The sequence below is a fragment of the Macaca fascicularis genome, chromosome 16 (assembly GCF_037993035.2).
Source record: "Macaca fascicularis isolate 582-1 chromosome 16, T2T-MFA8v1.1".
NCBI lineage: Eukaryota > Metazoa > Chordata > Mammalia > Primates > Cercopithecidae > Macaca > Macaca fascicularis.
The window spans coordinates 38,449,059-38,472,594 of NC_088390.1; the positions used below are offsets into that span (position 1 = coordinate 38,449,059).

Genomic DNA, 23,536 nt, shown 5'->3' on the forward strand with positions numbered 1-23,536 from the left:
CACTGCAAGCTCCACCTCCCGGGTTCACGCCATTCTCCCGCCTCAGCCTCCCAAGTAGCTGAGACTACAGGCGCCCGCCACCACGCCCGGCTAGTTTTTTTTTTTTGTATTTTTTAGTAGAGACGGGGTTTCACCATGTTAGCCAGGATAGTCTCGATCTCCTGACCTCGTGATCCACCCGCCTCGGCCTCCCAAAGTGCTGGGATTACAGGCTTGAGCCACCGCGCCCGGCAGCAATTCCATTTCTAAGCATACACTGTGACCCACAGATACACTCACATATGTGTACCAGGGCACAAACTGACTGCAACATTACTTATGATAGCAAAAAATCAGGAACAATCTCAATGTATCTATTAACAGAAGATAGATTGATAACTTTTGGTATAGTCATTTATAAGAGAAAACTAGACTGCTGTATCACAGCACGGGTAGACCTCAAAAATATAATGTTGAAAGCAAAAAACAACCTCATTAAAATGGGCAAAAGATGTGTACAGACACTTCTTCCAAGAAGACATACACGTGGCCAACAAGCAAATGAAAAAATGTTCAACATCACTAATCAGAGAAATGTAAGTCAAAACCACACTGAGATACCATTTATACCAGTCAGAATGACTATTATCAAAAAGTAAAAAAGTAACAGATACTGGTGAGGTTGTAGAGAAAAGGAAATGTTTACACACTTGTGGCAAGGATGTAAATTAGTTCAGCCACTGTGGAAAGCAGTTTGGAGACTTCTCAAAGAACTTAAAACAGAACTAACATTTGACCCAGCAATCCCATTACTGGGTATATACCCAAAGCAACAGAAATAATTCTACTATAGGCCAGATGCGGTGGCTCACGCCTGTAATCCTAGCAATTTGGGAGGCAGAGGCAGGAGAATCCCTTGAACCTGGGAGACAGAGGTTGCAGTGAGCCAAGATCATCCCACTGCACTCCAGCCTGGGCAACAAAAGCGAAACAAAACAAAGATAAAAACAAAGAAAAGAATGAGATCATGTTCTTTGCAGCAACATGGATTGATCTGGAGAATATTATCTTAAGTAACTAACAAAGGGACAGAAAACCAAATGTTCTAACTTATAAATGGAAGCTAAACGTTGAGTACCCAGGGACACAAAGAAGAGAACGATAGACTAGGCGCAGTGGCTCATACCTATGATTCCAGCACTTTGGTAGGCCAAGGCGGGTGGATCACCTGAGGTCAGGAGTTCATGAGCAGTCTGGCCAACATAGCGAAAACCCGTCTCTACTTAAAAATACAAAAATTAGCCAGGTGTGGTGGCTAGAGTGCAGTGGCACAATCTCAGCTCACTGCAACCTCCGCCTCCCAGGTTCAAACCACTCTCTTGCCTCAGTCTCCCGAGTCACTGGGATTGCAGGCGCCTGCCACCATGCCTAGCTAATTTCTGTATTTTTAGCAGAGACAGGGTTTTACCAAGTTGGCCAGGCTGGTCTCGAACTCCTGACCTCGTGATCCACCCGCCTTGGTCTCCCAAAGTACTGGGATTACAGGCGTGAGCCACCGCATCCGGCCAGTATCTGTGAATTTTGATATGAGAGCAAGAACATTTAAAACCCTTATATTTACAAATTGATGTTTGTTTGCATGAAGGCCTTGGTGAAAGTTGACCAAAAGTCACCCTGTGGACTGTCAGCATCTTTCTTTCTCTCTCTCTCTTTCAGGGTAAAAACCCCAAAGCTGTCATCAGCATTAAGGACTTGAATGCCACCTTCCAGACAGAGAAGATAGGGCACCCCCACGGGCTGCAGATCACCTACAGGAGAGATGGCCACATCAGGAACCTGTTTGTGTATCATGAAAGTGGGAAGGTGAGACGACTGGAGTTGCCACCTCCACCTCCAGCTCGCACCCCAGGACTTGGCAGGTGCAGCTCACCACCTCCCCTGCTCGCTGGTGCTGTGCTCAGCTGCCTCTAGAGATTTTCTGCTACCATTTGCCTTAATCTATCGTCACTTCCCAGTCTGAGACACAGATATGAGGAGGGCAGGGTGAGATCAGAGAGAGGAACCTGGCAAGTACCATGGCTGTATCTGAACAGTGCACAGCCACCAATGAAAGTCCAGTTACAGAAGTGACTATGCCCAGGAATGCAAAGCCAGGTAGGGCCAGAGGTTATTTTATTTATTTATTTATTTTTTATCCAAAATGTGTTTATTGAGATGGTTTCCCACTCATCTTGATTCAGAGTGCCTTTAGTGCTGCTTCCTCCTAAAGGAACATCCTTCTGTAAGCCTTGCTTTTCCTCCTGTAGGCTGGCAGAGGACAGTGGAGCAGCCAACACACAAAACTACGGTTTGTGCATGGCTAAAGACCATGGTGATTTTATAGCATCCTGGGCATTTCACATCCATGAAGTAGGAATTGGGGCTCTGCACCAGGCGTTTCTTCTTGTGTTTCCTCTTCTCCTCTTCTGGGGAGGGATGAAGGAGATCCTTTGCGAGAGGCATGTTCTCATGTGGGTCGGTCGTCACCGCCGGAAAGGCAGGCCAGAGGTTTTGAATACGGGGGAGGAACTAATAGACAGTCAAGCGGCAGTGCGCCCCAGGACGCTGCTTCTCAACATGTGGTCCTGGTCCAACAGCATTGGCATCACCCAGGAGCTTGTTAAAAATAGTCTCAAGGCTGAGCATGGTAGCTTTTGCCTGTAATCCCAGAACTTTGGGAGGCCAAGGCAGGTGGATCACTTGAACCCAGGAGTTTGAGACCAGCCTCAACTGGTGGGGAGGGGGCTGTAATCCCAGCACTTTGGGAGGCCGAGGTAGGCGGATCATGAGGTCAGGAGATCGAGACCATCCTGGCTAACATGGTGAAACCCAGTCTCTACTAAAAATACCAAAAAATTAGCTGGGCCTGGGGGCGGGCGCCTGTAGTCCCAGCTACTCGGGAGGCTGAGGCAGGAGAATGGCAATGAACCCAGGAGATGGAGCTTGCAGTGAGCCGAGATGGCGCCACTGCACTCCAGCCTGGGTGACAGAGCAAGACTCCGCCTCAAAAAAAAAAAAAGAAAAAAGAAAAAGAAACTGCATTTTAACAGGATCCCAGGTGAGTCTTGTGCACATTTAAGTTTGAGAAGCACTATTTTTTTTCCTTTGGAGACAAAACTCGCTCTGTTGCCCAGGCTGGAGTGCAGTGGCGCGATTTCGGCTCACTGCAACCTCCACCTTCAGGGTTCAAGCGATCCTCCTGCCTCAGCCTCCTGAGTAGCTGAGATCACACTCAGCAAATTTTTTTTTTTTTTATTTTTTATTTTTAGTAGACACAGGGTTTCACCATGTTGGCCGGGCTGGTCTTGAATTCCTGACCTCAAGTGATCTGCCCACCTCGGCCTCCCAAAGTGCTGGAATTACAGGGGTGAGCCACTGAGAAGCACTATTTAATAGTCCAGGAAATCAGCCCAGTCAGAGATGAGCAGACCAATATAAGAGAATAAGCTGGGTCAGGTCCTGAGCAGGGTCTCAGGACTAGGCAGGGGACAGAGATGCTAAGTGGGGGTGCTGACATTTTGTGACCATGTATTAACTCCCCTGGGCACTGCTTTTGGTGATTGCTGTCCATCATTTCTTAATCCTCAAAATAAGCCCCCGTTACTGAGTCATGGACATGTTAGTAACTTGCTCGGGGCCACAGCCAATGGTTCCCGAGCCCTGCACCCACTTTACCCGCCATGTGCCTCTGCTGTAGGGAGGACCCTTGGCAGCAGGAGGCAGGAACCAGATGCAGGGACTAGACCTTCCCAAGGGGCCGTAGCACCACGGCCCCCCTAGCCCCCTCTCCATGCCAACCACTGCCACAAGGACTTTTACGGAGGCACCCAAGGTCTCTGGCACTTAGGATACCCAGCTCCCTCCTATCTGCCCAGTATGGTGCCTCTGACAACCTGGGTCTGGCCGTTCTTCTCTTGTGCTGGATGCCCCAGCCTGTCTGTTAGATGGGCATAAATGAGGACTCCAGATTCCTGCCTGCAGGAGTCAGGGGGTGATTTAAAAACTAAGTGGACGGGCATAAGGGGTGGGGAGGGGGCTGTGGCAAACAGGAAAACCTGCATGGAGGATTGAAACAAACAAAACTTCAGGAGCCAAACAAACAGGTATGCAGGTTGGACTTGGCACCAGGATCACCAGATTGTGACTGGAGAGACCTTCCAACGTGAAGGCCTAGGCATGCCTTTTCTGGGCTGGCCCCGTTCCCTTAGTGCCTGACACCTAAGAAGGTTCTTTTTTTTTTTTTTTTTTTGGAGAAGGAGTCTTGCTCTGTTGCCCAGACTGGAGTGCAGTGGCACAATCTCAGCTCGCTGCAACCTCTGCCTCCCAGGTTCAAGCAATTCTCCAGCCTCAGCCTCTCGAGTAGCTGGGATTACAGGCATGCACCACCATACCTGGCTAATTTTGTATTTTTAGTAGAGATGGGGTTTCACCATGTTGGTCAGGCTGGTCTCAAACTCCTGACCTCAGGTGATCCACCCGCCTCAGCCTCCCAGACTGCTGGGATTACAGGCATGAGTCACCGCACCTGGCCAGAGGGTCCTTAGTGAACCCCAGGACAAGAGAGCACAGACCCCTGGAATCCTAGGCCTGTGTGCTTCGCCTATGCGAGAGAAAGGGAAATGGTTTCATTCCTTTGAAACCATATTCAAATGACTTTCTCAGTCATCATATTGTATCAAAATCACAAACTACCACTATTTGAACAAGCCTTTTAGTCTCTTCCAATTCCAAATTCCTGGGAGAAGGAATCTGATAAGCCCAGTCCAGCCTCTGTATTGGTCCAGGCCTGGTCCAGCTGCTGTGGTTAAGCAGGGGCAGGATCACAGCAGTAAATGGGGCTGCAACTGGGGTTGGGTGAAGATAGGTGGGGTAGTTCTCACAGAAGCAGGACTTGGGCTGAGCAAGCACCAAAAATCTATCTATTACAACATCAGAACTAACCTGTGGGAGAAGTAGAATGTTTTACGTAAAAGGTGTGTGTGGGATGGAGCGGGCTAAGCAGAATGTCCCAAGACGAAGGAGCAGTAGGTGTTGGGAGAATTGCATATAGTTTTGCATGGAAGGAGCTCAGACAGCAGTCATAGTAAAGAACTTAAGACTTTTTTTTTTTTTTTTTTTTCCTGAGGGTAGTAGACAGGACTCCAAGTCAGACTGATTAGATTTGTAATTAGAAAATCTGCAGGCCAGGCGTGGTGGCTCACGCCTGTAATCCCAGCACTTTGGGAGGCCGAGGCAGGCGGATCATGAGGTCAGGAGATTGAGACCATCCTGGCTAACACAGTGAAACCCCGTCTCTACTAAAAATACAAAAATTAGCTGGACATGGTGGCAGGTGCCTGTAGTCCCAGCTACTCAGGAGGCTGAGGCAGGAGAATGGCGTGAACCTGGGAGGCAGAGGTCACAGTGAGCCGAGATCATGCCACTGCACTCCAGCCTGGGCAACAGAGCGAGACTCCGTCTAAAAAAAAAGAAAAAAAATCACTCTGGTTGCCATGAGAGGGTCAATTGGAGAACAGCTGATCAAGGCCAGCTAGGTACGTGGTTGTCTAGGTGGGAGATGAAGGTGGCCCAGGCTGCTGAGGGACATGTTCTTTCAGAGTGACAGCAGAAGGGACCAAGCCAGCTTTGGCCTAAGTTGCCATAAGCATCCTCATCAGAGGAGCATCCCCAGGCACACCTGCTCCCCCCCCAAACGCCAATCTTTGACATCTGAGGACAATGATTTCCTAGAACCTTTCTCCTTAGAATGTATTCCACTGACTAGCAGCATCATATCACCTGAGAGCATGTTAGGAATGCAGAGTCTTGGGCCCCATTCCAAACCTACTGCACATGCCTCTGCATTTTAACAAGAGCCTCAGGAGATTTTGTACGCATTAGAAAGTGAAAAGCACTGTCTGAGGCCATTGCAGAACTCCTGTGCAGTTCACCCGATCCTTTTCTGGGGCTCTGGGGTTATCCCTGTCAGAGGCTTCCTGTTTGCTCGGGTTAGCCCACGAGGCTCTGACACAGTCCTGCCTGGATGCCCCTGAGCCAAGCTGTGGGGTGTGTGCAGGCGCTGAATACATGCGCTCCACACGCAATGCCCAGCTAGCTTCCCGCCACCAGACGCAGCCTCCCACCCACCCCATCTCACTGCTGTGTGTGTGTCCTGTGCGCTTCTCTCGGCAGGAGATAGTGGACTGGTTCAATGCCCTGCGTGCAGCCCGTCTGCAGTATCTAAAATTGGCTTTTCCTGAACTCCCGGAGTCTGAGGTGAGCTAAATGTGGACCCCAATTTCTGAATCTCCTCTTGGCCATCTCCTTCTTTCCTTGTCTGTTGACCTCGAAGACACTCAGCAGCCAGACTAGGGCTGGGCATGGTGGCTCACGCCTGTAATCCCAGCACTTTGGGAGGCCGAGGCAGGCGGATCACGAGGTCAGGAGATCGAGACCATCTTGGCTAGCATGGTGAAACCCCATCTCTACTAAAAATACAAAAAAATTAGCTGGATGTGGTGGCGGGCACCTGTAATTCCAGCTACTTGGGAGGCTGAGGCAGGAGAATGGCATGAAACCGGGAGGTGGAGCTTGCAGTGAGCCGAGATGGCGCCACTACACTCCAGCCTGGGTGACAGAGCAAGACTCCATCTCAAAAAAAAAAAAAAGAAACCAAAGAAGCCAGACTAGGTTTGTTTGCAGGTAAGACCTCGAGGTTGAGGGCTGGGTAGCTCAGAGGGAAACCCAAGGCATTCTCCAGGGGAGCCTGAGGGGTTACAGCCTCACATATGACAAGGCAGCCTCCCAAAAGCAGGTCAGTTTCTCGCCTTCAGAGGAGTGTCAAGGGGCTCAGCATTTGGTCATCTCTTTCTGACCCCTTCTCCCTCTAAAATGTACAAATGATCCCTAACATACTGCTTACAGAGTGCTTTGAGCCCGTTTTGTCTTGTGAAATGGCAGCCGGGCAGGGGTGATTATTTCCATTTCACTGATGTGATACACAGTCCCAGGAAGGGCAGGTGAATAACCAAAGGTGCGCTTCCCTTTGTAACATCCCCGCTTTGCCCTGTGATGCTCTGGGCTTGGGAAAGCCTGGGATCCTCCCCATTACAATTGCAACAGGAGCAGGTATGCCCTTCGTGGCCAACATGATGGGGAGCCGAGAACCTCATTTTGGTTGTCTCCAGACTTCTGGGGCCTTCATCTCCCTATTTCAGGCTGGGCCAGGGAGGCCCGCATGGTGTGGGGCAGAGGATGCTGCCTTGAGCCAGGAAGCCTGGGCTCTCAGGGGTGCTCTATTGCTCACTTTCTGTGTGACCCCTGCAGATCCTGGCACCTCTCTGAGCTTCTGTTTCCAGATTGGTAAGATGGCAGTTAGTCCAGGTCATCTTCAGGGTCCCTTCCGGCTCTGAGATTCTATACTCTGGTCCTCTTCAAGAGGCTCCCCTCTAAGAGGATTTTATAAGTGATGGGGGTGGAAAACCATTTTAATGCTGGGATTTTCTTAATCTCAACCATTAGAGCTTCCTTTTTTTTTTTTTTTTTTTTTTTTGAGACGGAGTCTCGCTGTGTCGCCCAGGCTGGAGTGCAGTGGCACGATCTCCGCTCACTGCAAGCTCCGCTGCCTCCTGGGTTCCTACCATTCTCCAGCCTCAGCCTCCCTAGAAGCTGGGACTACAGGCACCCACCATCACGCCCGGCTAATTTTTTTGTATTTTTAGTAGAAACGGGGTTTCACCATGTTCGCCAGGATGGTCTCAATCTCCTGACCTCATGATCCGCCCGCCTCGGCCTCCCAAAGTGCTGGGATTACAGGCGTGAGCCACCACGCCTGGCCTAGAGCGTCCTTGAAAGCCTAAATGCTCCTTAATTCCAAGGTTTGTAGGGAGCCAGTTGTTTGGAATAGGGTCCCCTCCAGGCCCAAGGATATGCTGAGATGGCAGCTGTCTGGGAGCAATTCCAGTAAGGCCCGAGTCAGAGCCCTTGAGTCAGTCTGCTGAGTTTGCACCCAGAACTGGCTCCCATGGGTGGGGAGTGGAGGGTGCTGACTGCTGACTATGAGGAAGGAGGACAAAGTGCAGATGCTCAGCCTTATTTAATCTGGGCAAGTTGCCCATCTTTGCTGACATGTGTAAAAGAAATTGCTCTTCAGTCAACATCCTCAATGTTCCCCTGCCGCTCTCATCCACTGTCAGTACCCGATATCCATCCCATGTCTTTCTTCCCATTTAATGTCTGTGTATGGTGTGAGGTTCTGAGCAATCACCAGGCCTGGCTCAGGCTTTAGGATCCACATGTTGGAAATCCAGGGCATCCCAGTGGGGTCTGTGGTCCTGTAATAAGTGCATATGGTCTTTTGGACTTCAGAGAAAGTAGGTATTGTTGCCATGGTGACAGATGATCCAGGCCCAGAGAGGTGAGGTGACTTGCCTAGGTGATAGTACCTACTTTCTAGGGCTGTTGTGAGACTCCAGCGAGCCAAGCATCTGAAGTATAGGAAGCAGTGCTCCAGCCATGTGATTTTCCTTTTTCTCCCTAGGCCTCTGCTTGCTCTGTGCTGACTCAAATTCATAATATTGAGCAGTTCGGGACTCCATCTGTTTTCTCCAAATGGAAGAATTAAAGCCTAGTGAATGTATTTTAGGATGAGGAGAGTAGTACAGTTTATATTTTCTTTCTTACATTTAAAAAAATTTTTTATTTTTTGTAGCGATGGTATCTCACTTATGTTGCCCGGGCTGGTCTCGAACTTCTGGCCTCAAGCAATCCTCCTACCTCGGCCTCCCAAAGTGCTGGGACTACAGGTGTGAGCCACTGCATCTGACCTATATTTTCATTTTTGGCTCACAACTTTCCCTCTTTTAAACTTCCCGTAGCTGTTCCCCAGACCTCACTTCCCCTGTGCCTCTGCCCTGGGCCCTGGAGCTCTGGAGGAGCCTCTCTGTTCTTTGAAGCCTGGACTGTCATTTGAAGCTCTAGACTTTCCAGGTTGATGCCTGGGAGCATAGGAGGCCATCATCGACCCCTGGAAACATCTCTGAGTATAGGCTGACAGGCTGGAAGGGATTCTGGGGATCACATGATCCAGGTTGTTTATCACACAGGGGAGACATAAGGCCTCATGAGACAGAAGGTCTTACAAAGGTAATGCAGCTGGTGGAGGCCAGAACTGGAGTTAGAACCAGGTCTCCCGACTTCTGCTTCAGAACTTTCTCTGTCCACTCTGGCATCATTTTCTTTTCTTTCTTTTTTTCTTTTTTTTTTTTTTTTGAGACGGAGTCTTCCTCTGTCACCCAGACTGGAGTGCAGTGGCACCATCTCAGCTCACAGCAACCTCTGCCTCCCGGGTTCAAGGGATCCTTTTGCCTCAGCCTACTGAGTAGCTGGGATTACAAGTGCACACCACCATGCCCAGTTAATTTTTGTATTTATAGTAGAGATGGGGTTTCACCATGTTGGCCAGGCTAGTCTCAAACTCCTGGCTTCAAGTGATCCACCTGCCTGGGCCTCCCAAAGTGCTGGGATTACAGACGTGAGCCACCGCGCCCAGCCTCTCGCGTCATTTTCTTGTTGCTCTGTGTCAGAACTCTGACCAATGACCACGCCTTTCCCAGGGTCCTGCTCAGAGGGCCCTGGCATGTTTATACTTTAGCACCCTAGTGTAGTGGTAGGAGTACAGTCTAGTGTCATCGGCCCTGGGCATGAATCTCAGCTCTTCGCGCTACCAGTGCTGTGACTTTAGGAAAATCCCCAGCCCCTTCTCTGTGGCCTGGTTTCTTCAGATGTGTAATGAGGCTGGTGACACCCACCTCGCAGGGTGATTGAGAATTGCAACCGGAGCCTGACGCAAAGTGGACCCTCAGAACATGTTCCCTGACACCAAGAGGGTCTCTGCAGAGCCTTGCCTATGTCCTGGGGTTACTGAAGGAGTCCTTAAACCAAAACTTGGCCATACCACTAAGTTCTGCAAACATCTGGGGTGCTGTCGACTGGCTCTGTGAAATATTAATATTATGTCCATTGCACTTTCCAAATATAATACCATGAGCCATGAGCATACATCCTTCCCCATTTCAAACTTCCCCTTTGTCGGGAGCCAGGCGGGAACCTGGAGCTCTGGGGTGTGAGTTGGGGGTCAGTGTCTGTCTCTTCCACAGCTCGTGCCATTCCTCACCAGGAACTACCTCAAACAAGGCTTCATGGAAAAGACTGGGCCAAAGGTACCTTCTACCACTCTCTGTGGGACTTACGTGGCTTAATGTACACAAAAGGTTTAATGTGTTTATGGGATGACAGTTAAGAGAACAGTGAAAGGTGTTAGGCCAAGTTTGTCCAACCGACAGCCCACGGGCCGCATGCTGCCCAGGACAGCTTGGAATGAGGCCCAACACAACTTCGTAAACTTTCTTTTTTAAATTTTTTTGAGACAGAGTCTTGCACTGTCACCCAGGCGGAGTGCAGTGGTGTGATCTTGGCTCACTGCAACCTCCACCTCCCGGATTCAAGTGATTCTCCTGCCTCAGACTCCTGAGTAGCTGGGATTACAGGTGCCCACCGCCATGACTGGCTAATTTTTGTAATTTTAGTAGAGACGGGATTTCACCATGTTGGCCAGGCTGGTCTCAAACTCCCGACCTCTGCCCACCTCAGCCTCCCAAAGTGCTGGGATTACAGGCATGAGTCACCACACCCAGCCAAATTCGTGAACTTTCTTAAAACATTATGAGATATTTTTGCGATTTTTTTGTTTTAAGCTCACCAGCTATCATTAGTTTAGTGTATTTTATGTGTGGCCCAAGACAATTCTTCCAATGTGGCCCAGGGAAGGCAAAAGATTGGATGCCCCTGTGTTAGGCAATCGTGAAAGCAAGCCTTGGGCAGGCGGAAAAAGCAGTCAAAGCGTTGTTTTCAGAGAGGCGCAGCCCCTCCGCGTGGTTCTTGTTGCCGGGCTTTCTCTCCCTGACCTAGGTTACAATTTGGCCAAGGCCAGCACTTTCAGCCTTGCCAAGCAGTAGCCACTTCTGATTTTCCCCAACTTCCTTTTTCTCCGGCTTCTTTGTCCACCGCCTGAGAAAGAGGAAAGTACCTCTTCCAAGTCAAGGCGGCACCTGGAGGCAGCAGGGTGAAGCTGGTAGAGGGTATGGTGGGGTTGGAAGAGTAATGGGCAGAACCTTCAATGCCTGAGGGCTCCTCTCCAGGCCCCAGGGAGAAGCACTAGGATGTCTGACTGAGGAGGCTGGGCTGGAGAACCAGTGGGACTGGCCAGCTCCCTTGGTCTGGCCTGGGCTGGCCCCTGATCTCTATCCTCAGAAACTGACTTGGTCATCCATGGTAAGAGGTTCCCTGTTTTGCAGCAGAGAGAACCTTTCAAGAAAAGGTGGTTCGCCCTGGATTGCCATGAGCGGAGGCTGCTCTATTACAAGAACCCACTGGTAAGAGCCACTCCTGCTCCCTCCCCAGGGCTTCCTCAGACAGAACTGGGTAGTGCTTGTCTGAAACTATGTGAAAGCTATGGATAAACACATCTCCCAGAGCCCCAGAGCTAGAGAAACCCTGAGAGGAAAACTTCTACCCCTTGTTTTTGTTGCTCTTGAAGTAATCTCCTGTGGCATGAAGCTTCTTTCCCCTCGCTTTCAGGAAGTCCATTATGAGTATCCAAAATGCTGCCCATGGTAGTTAGATGAGGTGTATTTCTTCCTCTAGTCTCCAGGGCTCACTTCTAACCAAGAGGCCGTGATGTGTAGTGGTTAGGAGTGTGGTGGACTCTAGAACCTGGCTGTCTGGGCTCTGGTCTCAGCCCTGCTACTTGTAGTAGTGTTGCCTTGAGCCGAGTACTTAGCCCTCTGTGCCTTAGTTTCCTCCTCTGAAAAACAGGCTTAATAAGAATGCCTTCCCCAGAGGTTGCCATGATGGCTATTTAAGTTACTATAAAGCATTGTAATTCCTGATGCTGATTTTAATAGGTGCTCCATAAATGTTAGGTATCACTTATTTATTTTTTTAGAGACAGAGTCTCTCTCTGTCACCCAGGCTGGAATGCAGTGGCACAATCACAGCTCATTGCAACCTTGAACTTCTGGGCCCAAGTTATCTTCCTGCCTCAGCCTCCCGAGTAGCTCAGAATACAGGCATGTACCACCATGCCCAGCTAATTTAAAAAAAAAAAAAAAAAAGGTAGGGCTGGGTGCTCTGGCTCTTGCCTGTAATCCCAGTACTTTGGGAGGCTGAGGCAGGAGGATCACTTGAGCCCAGAAGTTCGAGACCAGCCTGCGCAATATAATGAGATCCCATCTCTACAAGAAACTTAAGGCCGGGCATGGTGGCTCACGTCTGTAAACCCAGCACTTTGGGAGGCCGAGGCGGGCAGATCACGAGGTCAGGAGTTCAAGACCAGCCTGACCAACATGGTGAAACCCCGTCTCTACTAAAAATACAAAAATTAGTCGGACATGGTGGTGCGTGCCTGTAATCCCAGTTACTCAGGAGGCTGAGGCAGGAGAATCACTTGAACTTGGAAGCAGAGGGTGCAGGGAGCCGAGATCACACCATTGCACTCCAGCCTGGGCGCAGAGCGAGACTCCGTCTCAAAAAAAAAAAAAAGAAAAAGAAAAGGAAAGAATCTTTAAAATTAGCCAGGTGTGGTGGCGCATGCCTGTAGTCCTAGCTGCTTGGGAGGCTGAGGTGGGAGGATTGCCTGAGCCTGGGAGGTTGAGGCTGGGATGAACCATGATTGTGCCACTGCACTTCCAGCCTGGGTGACAGAGTGAGACCCTGTCTCCAAAAACAATTCATAATAATAATTAATAAATTTTTTTTTGCAGAGAAGGGGTCTCACTATATTGCCCAGGTTGGTCTCATATTCCTGGCCTCAAACAATTCTCTGCCTTGGCTTCCCAAAGTGCTAGGATTATAGGCATGAACTATCAGGCCCACCCTCAGTATCTTTTCAACAGATGACGTGTATGATTTATTTTAGGGTTTTGATCTTTCAAATTCTGGGTCCCACTCAGCAGAAATCCCAGCAGGGACCTCATACCCCCTTCCCAAAATAGAGCTTGGAGGCTGTCAGGGCTGCAGGGCCCCTCTGCCCTGGGGGCACCCTCTGATGACCCTGTACCCTCCATTTTCAGGATGCCTTCGAGCAGGGCCAGGTTTTTCTGGGGAACAAGGAGCAGGGATATGAAGTCTATGAAGACCTGCCCAAGGGCATCCGAGGAAATCGCTGGAAAGCCGGACTCACCATTGTCACCCCAGAGCGGAGATATGTCCTCACTTGCCCCAATGAGAAGGAGCAGCAGGAATGGCTGGAAAGTTTGCGGGGTGTCCTGTCCAGCCCCTTGACGCTCCTCAACCGCCTCAGTAAGAAGCAGGAACTGAAGGGTGTTCTTTTGGCCAAGGGCAGAGGGCAGAAAGGTGCTTTTTCACTTAGGTTCAGCTGTGATGCCACAAAAGAGTCTTGATTCCTGACTATGCTCTTTTCACTGTCTTTTCTTCCTGAGAAAGAAAAGCACAGACATACCATTATTGCCAAAAAGTCTACTCTGTCCACCCTGGGTTCCCGTAACAAAGCCCTTCCCCAGGAGCTTTTAGAGGAGTTTGGCCCTGGCAGAACCCCCGGGTACCGTCTGTACCCCTCGCAGTGTGGGGGCTGAGCAGCTTCTCTTTCCCTCCACCCTCCTCTATGCTGATCCTTTTTCTCGTGAGAAAACCCTGGCCTGTTATTATTAGCTAAGGTCATACCCGCTGGGCAGCTCCTGGGATTTTTGGATTCCTCCCCACTCCAGAGGGAAGGCTATTTCTAGTGGCTTCTTTTCTCCGAGTCCTCCCTTCTGTCTGCCTGTCTCCTGCTCCTCTTTACCAGTAGGCCTTCCTCAGTGCTGACAGCCCTGTGAAAAAGGAGGAGACATGCCGAGCTCCGGCAGGAAACTGTTGGCCCAGGTTCTGGCTTCTGGGGCACAAAGGAGAATTTCTGTGTTTGGAAAAATACAGACTGAGCAGGTGACCCCCGCATAGCCCCTTGGGGGAAACACTTGTGCCCTTTGAGTCTGACCGATATAAACACAGACTCTCTTGACTGTCCCACAAAGGCCAAAGCCAGAGAACCTCAGAAAGGGACTTGCAAATTGTGAGTGAGGCATATCAGCTGGTGCTTTCTTTTCTCTATGGGCTGCCATTTATGAGTCTCTTGGTTTCTCTCTGTCTCTGTCCCTCCACTTTTCTCTCCTTTGCTGGTGTGTGCATCCCCTCTGATGCCCTGGCCCTTACTCTTTCATTCTGTTTTTTATTCAGAGGCTCCCTCTGTCTTCGTGTTATTTTTTTTTAATTTTCTTTTTTCGAGACGGGATCTTGCACTGTCACCCAGGCTGAAGTACAGTGGTGCGATCTCAGCTCACTGCAATCTCCTCTTCCTGGGCTCAGGCAATCCTCTCACCTCAGCCTCCCAAGTAGCTGGGACTACAGGCTCGTGACACCACATCCAGCTAATTTATTTTGTATTTTTGGTAGAGACAGAGTTTCACCATGTTGCCCAGGCTGGTCTCGAACTCCTGAGCTCAAGTGATCCACCTGCCTCGGCCTCCCAAAGTGCTGGGATTACAGGCGTGAGCCACTGCGCCCGGCCATGGCTTCCTCTGTCTTTGTACACCTGTCCCTTTGCTGTCCCTCTCCTCCACAGAACAGCATTGGCATGGCCACCTCCCTCAGCCCTCTTCATTTCCCTTGTAGCTGCATCAACAGAGAGTGGCCGCAGCAGCAGGTGACCCATTAACTGAGGGACTGGCTGCCACTGAACACCTGGAGCGCCTTGTAGGAAGGAGAAGTTCGCACCTCGACCCTGGCTGCCCACCATCAGTGCCCCGCAGTCAGCAGCCATCCCTGGCAGTGAACTCTGCCAGGACTGAAGCTGTGGCTTTATCCATCAGCTCCCTGAGCCTTCCCCCCAACACACCCCAGGGATCTGAGGATCTGGTACATAAACGAACATCTATCCCCTCCTCCCCCATATACACCCAGGCTTGAAATGCCTACAGGCCCAGAACTTTCTCACATCTGGAATGGAGGCATTGCAATGAAAAGGCACCCACAGCATCATGCAAGTGGCATCTTGTTAAAAAAAAAAAGTTTAATCTGAATCTAACCATGAGGAAATAATCAGACAAATCCACATTAGGGGCATTCTGCTAAACATCTGACCCGGACTCTTCAAAAATGAAGAGTGAAAGATAAAATATTCAACGGCTAGGTGCAATGGCTCACATCTGCAATCCCAGCACTTTGGGAGGCCAAGGTGGACGGATCGTGAAGTCAGGAGATCAAGACCATCCTGGCCAACATGGTGAAACCCCATCCTTACTGAAAATACAAAAATTAGCTGGATGTGGTGGTGCACTCCTGTAGTCCCAGCTACTTGGGAGGCTGAGGCAGGAGAATCGCTTGAACCCGGGGGTGGAGATTGCAGTGAGCCAAGATTGCACCACTACACTCCAGCCTGGTAACACAGCAAGACTCTATCTCAAAAAAAAAAGAGAAAGTAGTCAATATTGTGAAAGATAAAGTAGTCTGAGAACTGTTCTATATTAAAGGAGACTAGGCCAGGCGCAGTGACTCAAGCCTGTAATCCCAGCATTTTGGGAGGCCTAGCTGGGCAAATCACTTGAGGTCAGGAGTTCGAGACCAGCCTGGCCAACATGGTGAAACCCTGTCTCTACTAAAAATACAAAAATTAGCTGGGCTTGGTGGCGCATGCCTGTAATCCCAGCTACTCAGGAGGCTGAGGCAGGAGAATCGTTTGAGCTTAGGAGGCCGAGGTTGCAGTGAGCCAAGATCACGCCACTGTACTTTTTTTGAGACTCTGCCTTAAGCAAAGAAAAAAAGGAGACTAAGATATGGCAACCAAAAGCAATTCATGGTTCTTGATTGGTCCTGGAAAAAAAAAATAGCTGAAAAGGACATAATTGAGATAACTGGGAAATTTGAATATGAATGTGTATATTAATAGTATTGTAATGTTGTGATAATTGTGCTGTATTTGTATAGCGGAATGTTCTTTTTCTTAGGAGATACACACTGAAATATTTAGGGATAAAATGTGAATGCAATTGATTCTTTTTTTGTTTGTTTGTTTTGAGATGGAGTCTTGCTCTTTCGCCCAGGCGGGCGAAATGGCTGGGTGTGGAGGTTCATTCCTGTAATCCCAGCACTTTGGGAGGCCGAGGCGGGTGGATCACTTGAGGACAGGAGTTCCAGACCAGCCTGGCCAATATGGTGAAACCTCATCTCTACTAAAAAAATACAAAAATTAGCCAGGCATGGTGGCACGCACCTGTAGTCCCAGGTACTCGGGAGGCTGAGGCAGAAGAATTGCTTGAACCGAGGAGACGGAGGTTGTGGTGAATCAAGATCACGCCACTTCACTCCAGCCTCGGTGACAGAACTAGACTCCATCTGAAAAAAAACAAAAAAAAAGTGAACTGTGATCGTGCCACTGCACTCCAACCTAAGTGACAGAGCAAGACCCTGTCTCAAAAACAAAAACAAAAAACTGAAGAGACACAGTGCTATTGGAGGCAGAGGCAGATCCAGCCCAGGCTCTGAGTGCGGCCCTGCAACCAACCCGAAGCCACTGGAATATTCACTTCCCCACCTCTGTGCCTTGATTTTTCTATTTAAAATGAAGTTACACTAACTATTGAAATTCAAAGTAATAACAAGTATTTCTGACTACCTCTCAGGTGCCAGGCTCTGTGCCAGGCCCTGTGACTAGGCAAAGATGACATGGTCCCTGCTGTGACAGATCACAGAGCGCTGGAGAGGCAGCCTCTTAACAGGCAGCACAGTGAAGTGAGTGTTCAGAAAGGGGAAGAGCAGGCTGCTGTGGGGCTGTGTGGTGATGGGGCTTAGCCTAGTTCGGGGGCGAGGGAAGCCTCCTTCCTCTCCCGAAAGTGACATGTAAGTTGAAACCTTCAAGCTGTTTAGAGGTTAGTCTAAAGGAAGAGGGTGAGGAAGCACTCTAAGCAGAGGAAATGAAATGCTCAAAGGTCCCAAGATGGAAAAAAGGAACTGAGTGAGGCCCGGTGCGGTGGCTCACACCTGTAATCCCAGCACTTTGGGAGGCCAACGCAGGCGGATCATGAGGTCAGAAGTTCAAGACCAGCCTGACCAACATGGTGAAACCCCGTTTCTACTAAAAACACAAAAATTAGCTGGGCGTGGTGGTGGGTGCCTGTAATCCCAGCTACTCAGGAGGCTGAGGCAGGAGAATCACTTGAATGTGGGAGGCAGAGGTTGCAGTGAGCCGAGATTGTGCCATGGCACTCCAGCTTGGGTGACAGAGCGAGACTCCATATCAAAAAAAAAAAAAAAAAAAAAAAAAAGGAACTGATTGAAATCTGAAATGGCTGAAATGTTAGAGAAACAGAGTGCCAAGGCCCCTGCGCTGTGACTTGTTGTTCCTTTCCTCTGTCTTCAAGCAACACGCAGAAATACACTGGATGTTCTCTCTTCGCTTCAATGGAGACCTAAGGAGCTGGGAGGGTCTCTAAGAGACTCTCTGTGGCTGGGTGTGATGGTTTATGCCCATAATCCCAGCCCTTTGGGAGGCTGAGGCAAGAGGATTGAGACCCAGAGTTCAAGAGCAGCCTGGGCAACATAGTGAGATCCCATCTCTACAAAGAAAAAAAAATTAGCTGGACATGGTAGTGCATGCCTGTAATCCCAGCTACTCAGGACACTGATGTGAGAGGATCACTTCAGCCAGGGAGGTCATGGCTACTGTGACCCCTGATTGCACCACTGCACTCAGCCTGGGTGACAGAGTGAGACCCTGTCTCAAAATAAATAAATAAATAAATATGCATTTTATGGGACTTCCCTTTGGATCCCCCAATCAAAGGATAAGCAATGCATCAGCCTGTGTCCTTCCTGAAGCTTCTCGACTGCCCAGATAGGGAGGTGAGTCCTCTCTATCTCCTCTGGCTCTGGATGCACCTTGAAAATCTGCATTTTCAAGGACACTTGCTGGGTTGTGCATTAAGGGCCGGTTTACTTGTCTTCCTCTTTCACCACCTGTAAACTCTGTTGGGTGTACTCTGCTAAGTTCTGGGGATGAGGAAATTAATAAAGGCACGGTCCTGCCCTCAAGGAACTTATGGTCTAGAGGAGAAGAATGAGAGGTAGACAGGCAGTAACAAAGCTACTTGAAGAGGCAAACTGGGATTCTAAGGGTGGGAAAGAACAGACACAAGAGATAAAGTCCCAACGAAATGGAGTGCTTAGTTTTGGATGATTTCTTCCTCAAGGAAGAGTATACTTCTATACTCTTTTTTTTTTTTTTTTTTTTTTTTTGAGGCGGAGTCTCGCTCTGTCTCCCAGGCTGGAGTGCAGTGGCCGGATCTCAGCTCACTGCAAGCTCCACCTCCCGGGTTCACGCCATTCTCCTGCCTCAGCCTCCCGAGTAGCTGGGACTACAGGCGCCCGCCACCGCTCCCGGCTAATTTTTGTATTTTTTTAGTAGAGACGGGGTTTCACGTGTTAGCCAGGATGGTCTCGATCTCCTGACCTCATGATCCACCCACCTCGGCCTCCCAAAGTGCTGGGATTACAGGCTTGAGCCACCGCGCCCGGCCCAGATGACTTTGAAGTGGCTGGCAGCAGATCATGCAGGACTTTATAAACTTTTTTTTTTTTTTTTTTTTTTGAGACAGAGTTTCGCTCTTGTCCCCCAGGCTGGAGTGCAATGGTGCGATCTCGGCTCACTGCAACCTCTGCCTCCCAGGTTCAAGCAATTCTCCTGCCTCAGCTTCCCGAGTAGCTGGGATTACAGGTGCCCACCACTATGCTCAGCTAATTTTTTGTATTTTCAGTAGAGACGAGGTTTTGCCATGTTGGCCAGGCTTGTCTTGAACTCCTGGCCTCAGGTGATCTGCCCGCCTCAGCCTCCCAAAGTGTTGGGATTACAGGCGTGAGCCACTGCGCCTTTATAAACTATTTTAAGGTATTTAGATTTCCAGCACGAAGGCAGTAAACGGGGGAGGGACATAATCAGGTTTGAATTTTTTTTTTAAAAAAAACAGCAATCTAGAGTATAAGTATGAAACATACCAATTGATAGGTCATTTCAATAACTCACAGACGCCATAGTAATATGTAATTGTAGGCCCATGTCAGAGGCATCATACCAGCTCTCCTTTCCCATTGCTTTCCTACACATTCTTCAACTATTTAGAAGAAAAAGGCATACTTCTCACCCATCTCAAATCACATTAGGACGTAAAAATATCTGGCATGTCAAGTAAATAAGTAATTTGAAATATTAATGACAATTAAGCCTTCTTTTTAAATTTTTATTTTTAAGTTATATAGTGAAGTTGAGTTTCTCTTTCTTTTTTTTTTTTTTTTTTTTTTTTTTTTTGAGACGGAGTCTCGCTCTGTCGCCCAGGCTGGAGTGCAGTGGCCGGATCTCAGCTCACTGCAAGCTCCGCCTCCCGGGTTCACGCCATTCTCCTGCCTCAGCCTCCCAAGTAGCTGGGACTACAGGCGTCCGCCGCCTCGCCGGGCTAGTTTTTTTTGTATTTTTTAGTAGAGATGGGGTTTCACCAGGTTAGCCAGGATGGTCTCGATCTCCTGACCTCGTGATCCGCCCGTCTCGACCTCCCAAAGTGCTGGGATTACAGGCTTGAGCCACCGCGCCCAGCGAGTTTCTCTTTCTTTGTACTGTTCTGTGTTTTAACATATATATGGATCCATATAATCACCACCACAGAGTAAAGAACAGGCCAGACGCGGTGGCTAACACCTGTAATCCCAACACTTTGGGAGGCCAAGGCAGGAGGATCACTTGAGGCTAAGACCAGCCTGGGCAATGTAATGTAATGAGATCCTGTCTCTACAAAAAACAAAAAAAGGCCACGTGCGGTGGCGATCACGAGGTCAGGAAATCAAGACTATCCTGGCCAACATGGTGAAACCCCATCTCTACTAAAAATACAAAAATTAGCTGAGCGTGGTGGCGCATGCCTGTAGTCCCAGCTACTCAGGAAGCTGAGGGAGGAGAATCACTTGAACCCAGGAGGCGGAGGTTGCAGTGAGCCGAGATTGCACCACTGCACTCCAGCCTGGCGACAGAACGAGACTCTGTCTCAAAAAAATAGAAAATAAAAATAGCCAGGCATGGTGGCATGTGCCTGTAGTCCCAGCTACTCAAGAGGCTGAACTCCCACTTAAGCCTGGGAATTCAAGGCTGCAGTGAGCTATGGTCTCACCACTGCACTCCAGCCTGGGTGACAAAGTGAGACCCTGCTTCAGCAAAGACCTGTTTATTTCACACCCAAAAACTCCCTTATAGCCACACCCTTCCCCTGCCCCGTGGCAACCATTGATCTGTTCATCATTATAGACTGTATTTTCGAAAATTCCATATACATGGAATCATTTAATATGTAATTTTTAAAGACTGGATTCTTTCTTTATTTTTATTTTATTTATTTATTTATTTATTTTTTTTTTGAGACGGAGTCTCGCTCTGTCGCCCAGGCTGGAGTGCAGTGGCCAGATCTCAGCTCACTACAAGCTCCGCCTCCCGGGTTTACGCCATTCTCCTGCCTCAGCCTCCCGAGTAGCTGGGACTACAGGCGCCCGCCACCTCGCCCGGCTGGTTTTTTGTACTTTTTAGTAGAGACGGGGTTTCACCGGGTTAGCCAGGATGGTCTCGATCTCCTGACCTCGTGATCCGCCCGTCTCGGCCTCCCAAAGTGCTGGGATTACAGGCTTGAGCCACCGCGCCCGGCCTGGATTCTTTCACAGCACATGATACCTTTGAGATTCATCCAAGTCACTGCATGTGTCAATACATCTTTCCTTATTGCTAAGTAGTATTCCACTGTATGAATGTACTATAGCTTGTTTATCCAATGGAATGCTGCTTAGCACTAAAAAGGAACAAATTATTCATACATAACACAGTCTCCAGATATGGGACTTCTGGTTCATATTGATGTGGGGTAGGTAGTCAAGGAAGTAACCTTGTTCTCGGGACATAGCAATTGTGGTGACTATTCAGTCAATGCAATAAGCCTCAGCATTCGCAATGTAATTGAGCTTATTCAAACAAAGCTATCTGCAGTAGGGAATTTCTCATGTAGACAGCATGCACACTTTGGGTTTTTTTGTGTGTGTTTCTTTTCTTTTTCTGAGATGGAGTCTTGCTCTGTCACCCAGACTGGAGTGCGGCTCACTGCAACCTCTGCCTCCCAGGTTCAAGCAATTCTTTTGCCTCAGCCTCCTGGGTAGCTGGGTCCACAGGCGCACACCACCATGTCCAGATAATTTTTGTATTTTTAGTAGAGACGGGGTTTCATCACGTTGGCTGGGCTGGTCTCAAACTCCTGACCTTGTGTGATCCACCCACCTCGGCCTCCCAAAGTGCTGGAATTACAGGTGTGAGCCACCGCGCTCGGCCCTGAGAGCATGCATACTTTGATTTTACCTGGTCTCAAACTGACCCTTTGCTCATTTTAATCGTAAAAAATACACCCCCAGGTGGACATTTAAGATGGTAATGAAACATGTGATGTACGGACAAGCGTGTAAACTACTGTGCATGTGCACCCAGAAGACCACCCAGAACATGCTTACGCCTCTTTCCACTTGCTTAGGAATAATCATGTAAGACTCCCATAAAGGGAGTGTCCTTAGTGCCAGTTTTTGCTGTCTCATCCTTAAACAAGCAGCCTGCCCTGAATCCTCTCTCTCTCAGTGTGCTGTCCATTCTGCCCTTAACTTTCAAAATACTCTTTCTCCTTTACAGTAAATTACTCTTACTCTATGCTGCACTTTTTTTTTTCCCCCGAGGTTCATGCCATTCTCCTGCCTCAGCCTCCCAAGTAGCTGGGACTACAGGCGCCCACCACCATGTCCAGCTAATTTTTTGTGTTTTTAGTAGAGACGGGGTTTCACCACGTTGGCCAGGATGATCTTGAACTCCTGACCTCATGATCCGCCCGCCTTGGCCTCCCAAAGTGCTGGGATTACAGGCATGAGCCACTGCGCCCGGCCTATGCTGCACTTCTTTTGCTGTGTGTCTCTTGTTTAAATTCTTTTTCTTTTTCTTTTTTTTTTTGAGACAGAGTCTAGTCTCGCTCTGTCACCCAGGCTGGAATGCAGTGGCACAATCTCAGCTCACTGCAAGCTCCGCCTCCTGGGTTCATGCCATTCTTCTGCCTCAGCCCCCTGTGTAGCTGGGACTACAGGCGCCCGCCACCATGCCCAGCTAATTTATTGTATTTTTAGTAGAGATGAGGTTTCACCGTGTTAGCCAGGATGGTCTTGATCTCCTGACCTCGTGATCCGCCCGCCTCGGCCTCCCAAAGTGCTGGGATTACAGGCATGAGCCACCGTGTCTGGTCTAAATTATTTTAAACTAAGAAGAGAAGAACCGAGGTATCTAAGGCTGGGCGCGGTGGCTCAAGCCTGTAATCCCAGCACTTTGGGAGGCCGAGACGGGTGGATCACGAGGTCAGGAGATCGAGACCATCCTGGCTAACATGGTAAAACCCCGTCTCTACTAAAAAAAATGCAGAAAACTAGCCGGGCGAGGTGGCGGGTGCCTGTAGTCCCAGCTACTTGGGAGGCTGAGGCAGGAGAATGGTGTAAACCCGGGAGGCGGAGCTTGCAGTGAGCTGAGATCCGGCCATTGCACTCCAGCCTGGGCGACAGAACGAGACTCTGTCTCAAAAAAAAAAAAAAAAAAAAAAAAAAAGAACCGAGGTATCACAATAGGTATCAACATTTGGTTAGATACATGCTTAATTTTATTACAAACGTTCCTGGTGGCTGTACTACTTTACATTTCACTAGCAATGTATGAGAGTTCCAGTTACTCTATCACCAACAGTTGGTGTTGTCAGCATTTTTTATTTTAACTGTTCTGATAGGTATGGAGTGGTATTTTATTATGGTTCTAATATGCATTTCCCTAGTGACTGATAATCTCGAAGACCTATTATGTGCTTATTGGCCAATCTTATATCTTCTTTGATGAAGTGACCATTCAATTCTCTAACTTATTTTTTTCTTTTTTTGAGATCTGGTCTCACTATGTTGCCCAGGTTGGAGCACAGTGGCTATTCACAGATGTGATCATGGCATACTACATCCACAGACCCCTCGCCTCAACAGATCCTTCTGCCTTAGCCTCCTGAATAGCTGGAACTACAGGCGTGTGACACAGTGCCCTGCTTGCCTTTTTAAAAAATTGGGTGGTTTGAGTCAGGCGTGGTGGCTTATGCTTGTAATCCCAGCACTTTGGGAGGCTGAGGCGGGAGGATCATGAGGTCAGGAGATTGAGACCATCCTGGCTAACATGGTGAAACACCGTCTCTACTAAGAATGCAAAAAATTAGCCGGGCGTAGTGGTGTGCGCCTGTAGTTTCAGCTACTCGGGAGGCTGAGGCAGGAGAATGGCATGAACCTGAGAGGCAGAGCTTACAGTGAGCCGAGATCGCACCACTGCACTTCAGCCTGGGTGACACAGAGAGACTCTGTC

The 23,536-nt window shown here is 49.0% G+C and overlaps 2 protein-coding genes across 22 annotated transcripts in view; one reads left to right on the forward strand and one right to left on the reverse strand.

Annotated features, from left to right (window-relative positions):
- The window catches only part of ADAP2 (ArfGAP with dual PH domains 2), a 53,148-nt gene that overhangs the window by 22,024 nt on the left and 7,588 nt on the right, over nt 1-23,536 (forward strand). For 3 of the 21 annotated variants that reach the window (XM_065531211.2, XM_074018978.1, XM_065531217.2), the window contains 6 exons: nt 1,696-1,842; nt 6,190-6,273; nt 10,155-10,217; nt 11,352-11,429; nt 13,128-13,356; nt 16,125-17,892. In XM_065531211.2, the coding sequence (XP_065387283.1) occupies nt 1,696-1,842; nt 6,190-6,273; nt 10,155-10,217; nt 11,352-11,429; nt 13,128-13,356; nt 16,125-16,264 (741 nt within the window). In that variant the 3' untranslated portion in view covers nt 16,265-17,892. Of the gene's footprint in view, nt 1-1,695; nt 1,843-6,189; nt 6,274-10,154; nt 10,218-11,351; nt 11,430-13,127; nt 13,466-14,721; nt 17,893-23,536 lie in introns of those variants that run through there. The other 18 variants (XM_005583392.5, XM_074018981.1, XM_065531214.2 and 15 more) reach the window with 13 other exon arrangements.
- LOC102121435 (small ribosomal subunit protein eS27-like) lies at nt 2,150-2,514 on the reverse strand. Its single transcript, XM_005583390.5, has one exon. It carries the CDS (start codon nt 2,479-2,481, stop codon nt 2,227-2,229), a length of 255 nt encoding a protein of 84 aa, XP_005583447.3. The 5' UTR covers nt 2,482-2,514; the 3' UTR covers nt 2,150-2,226.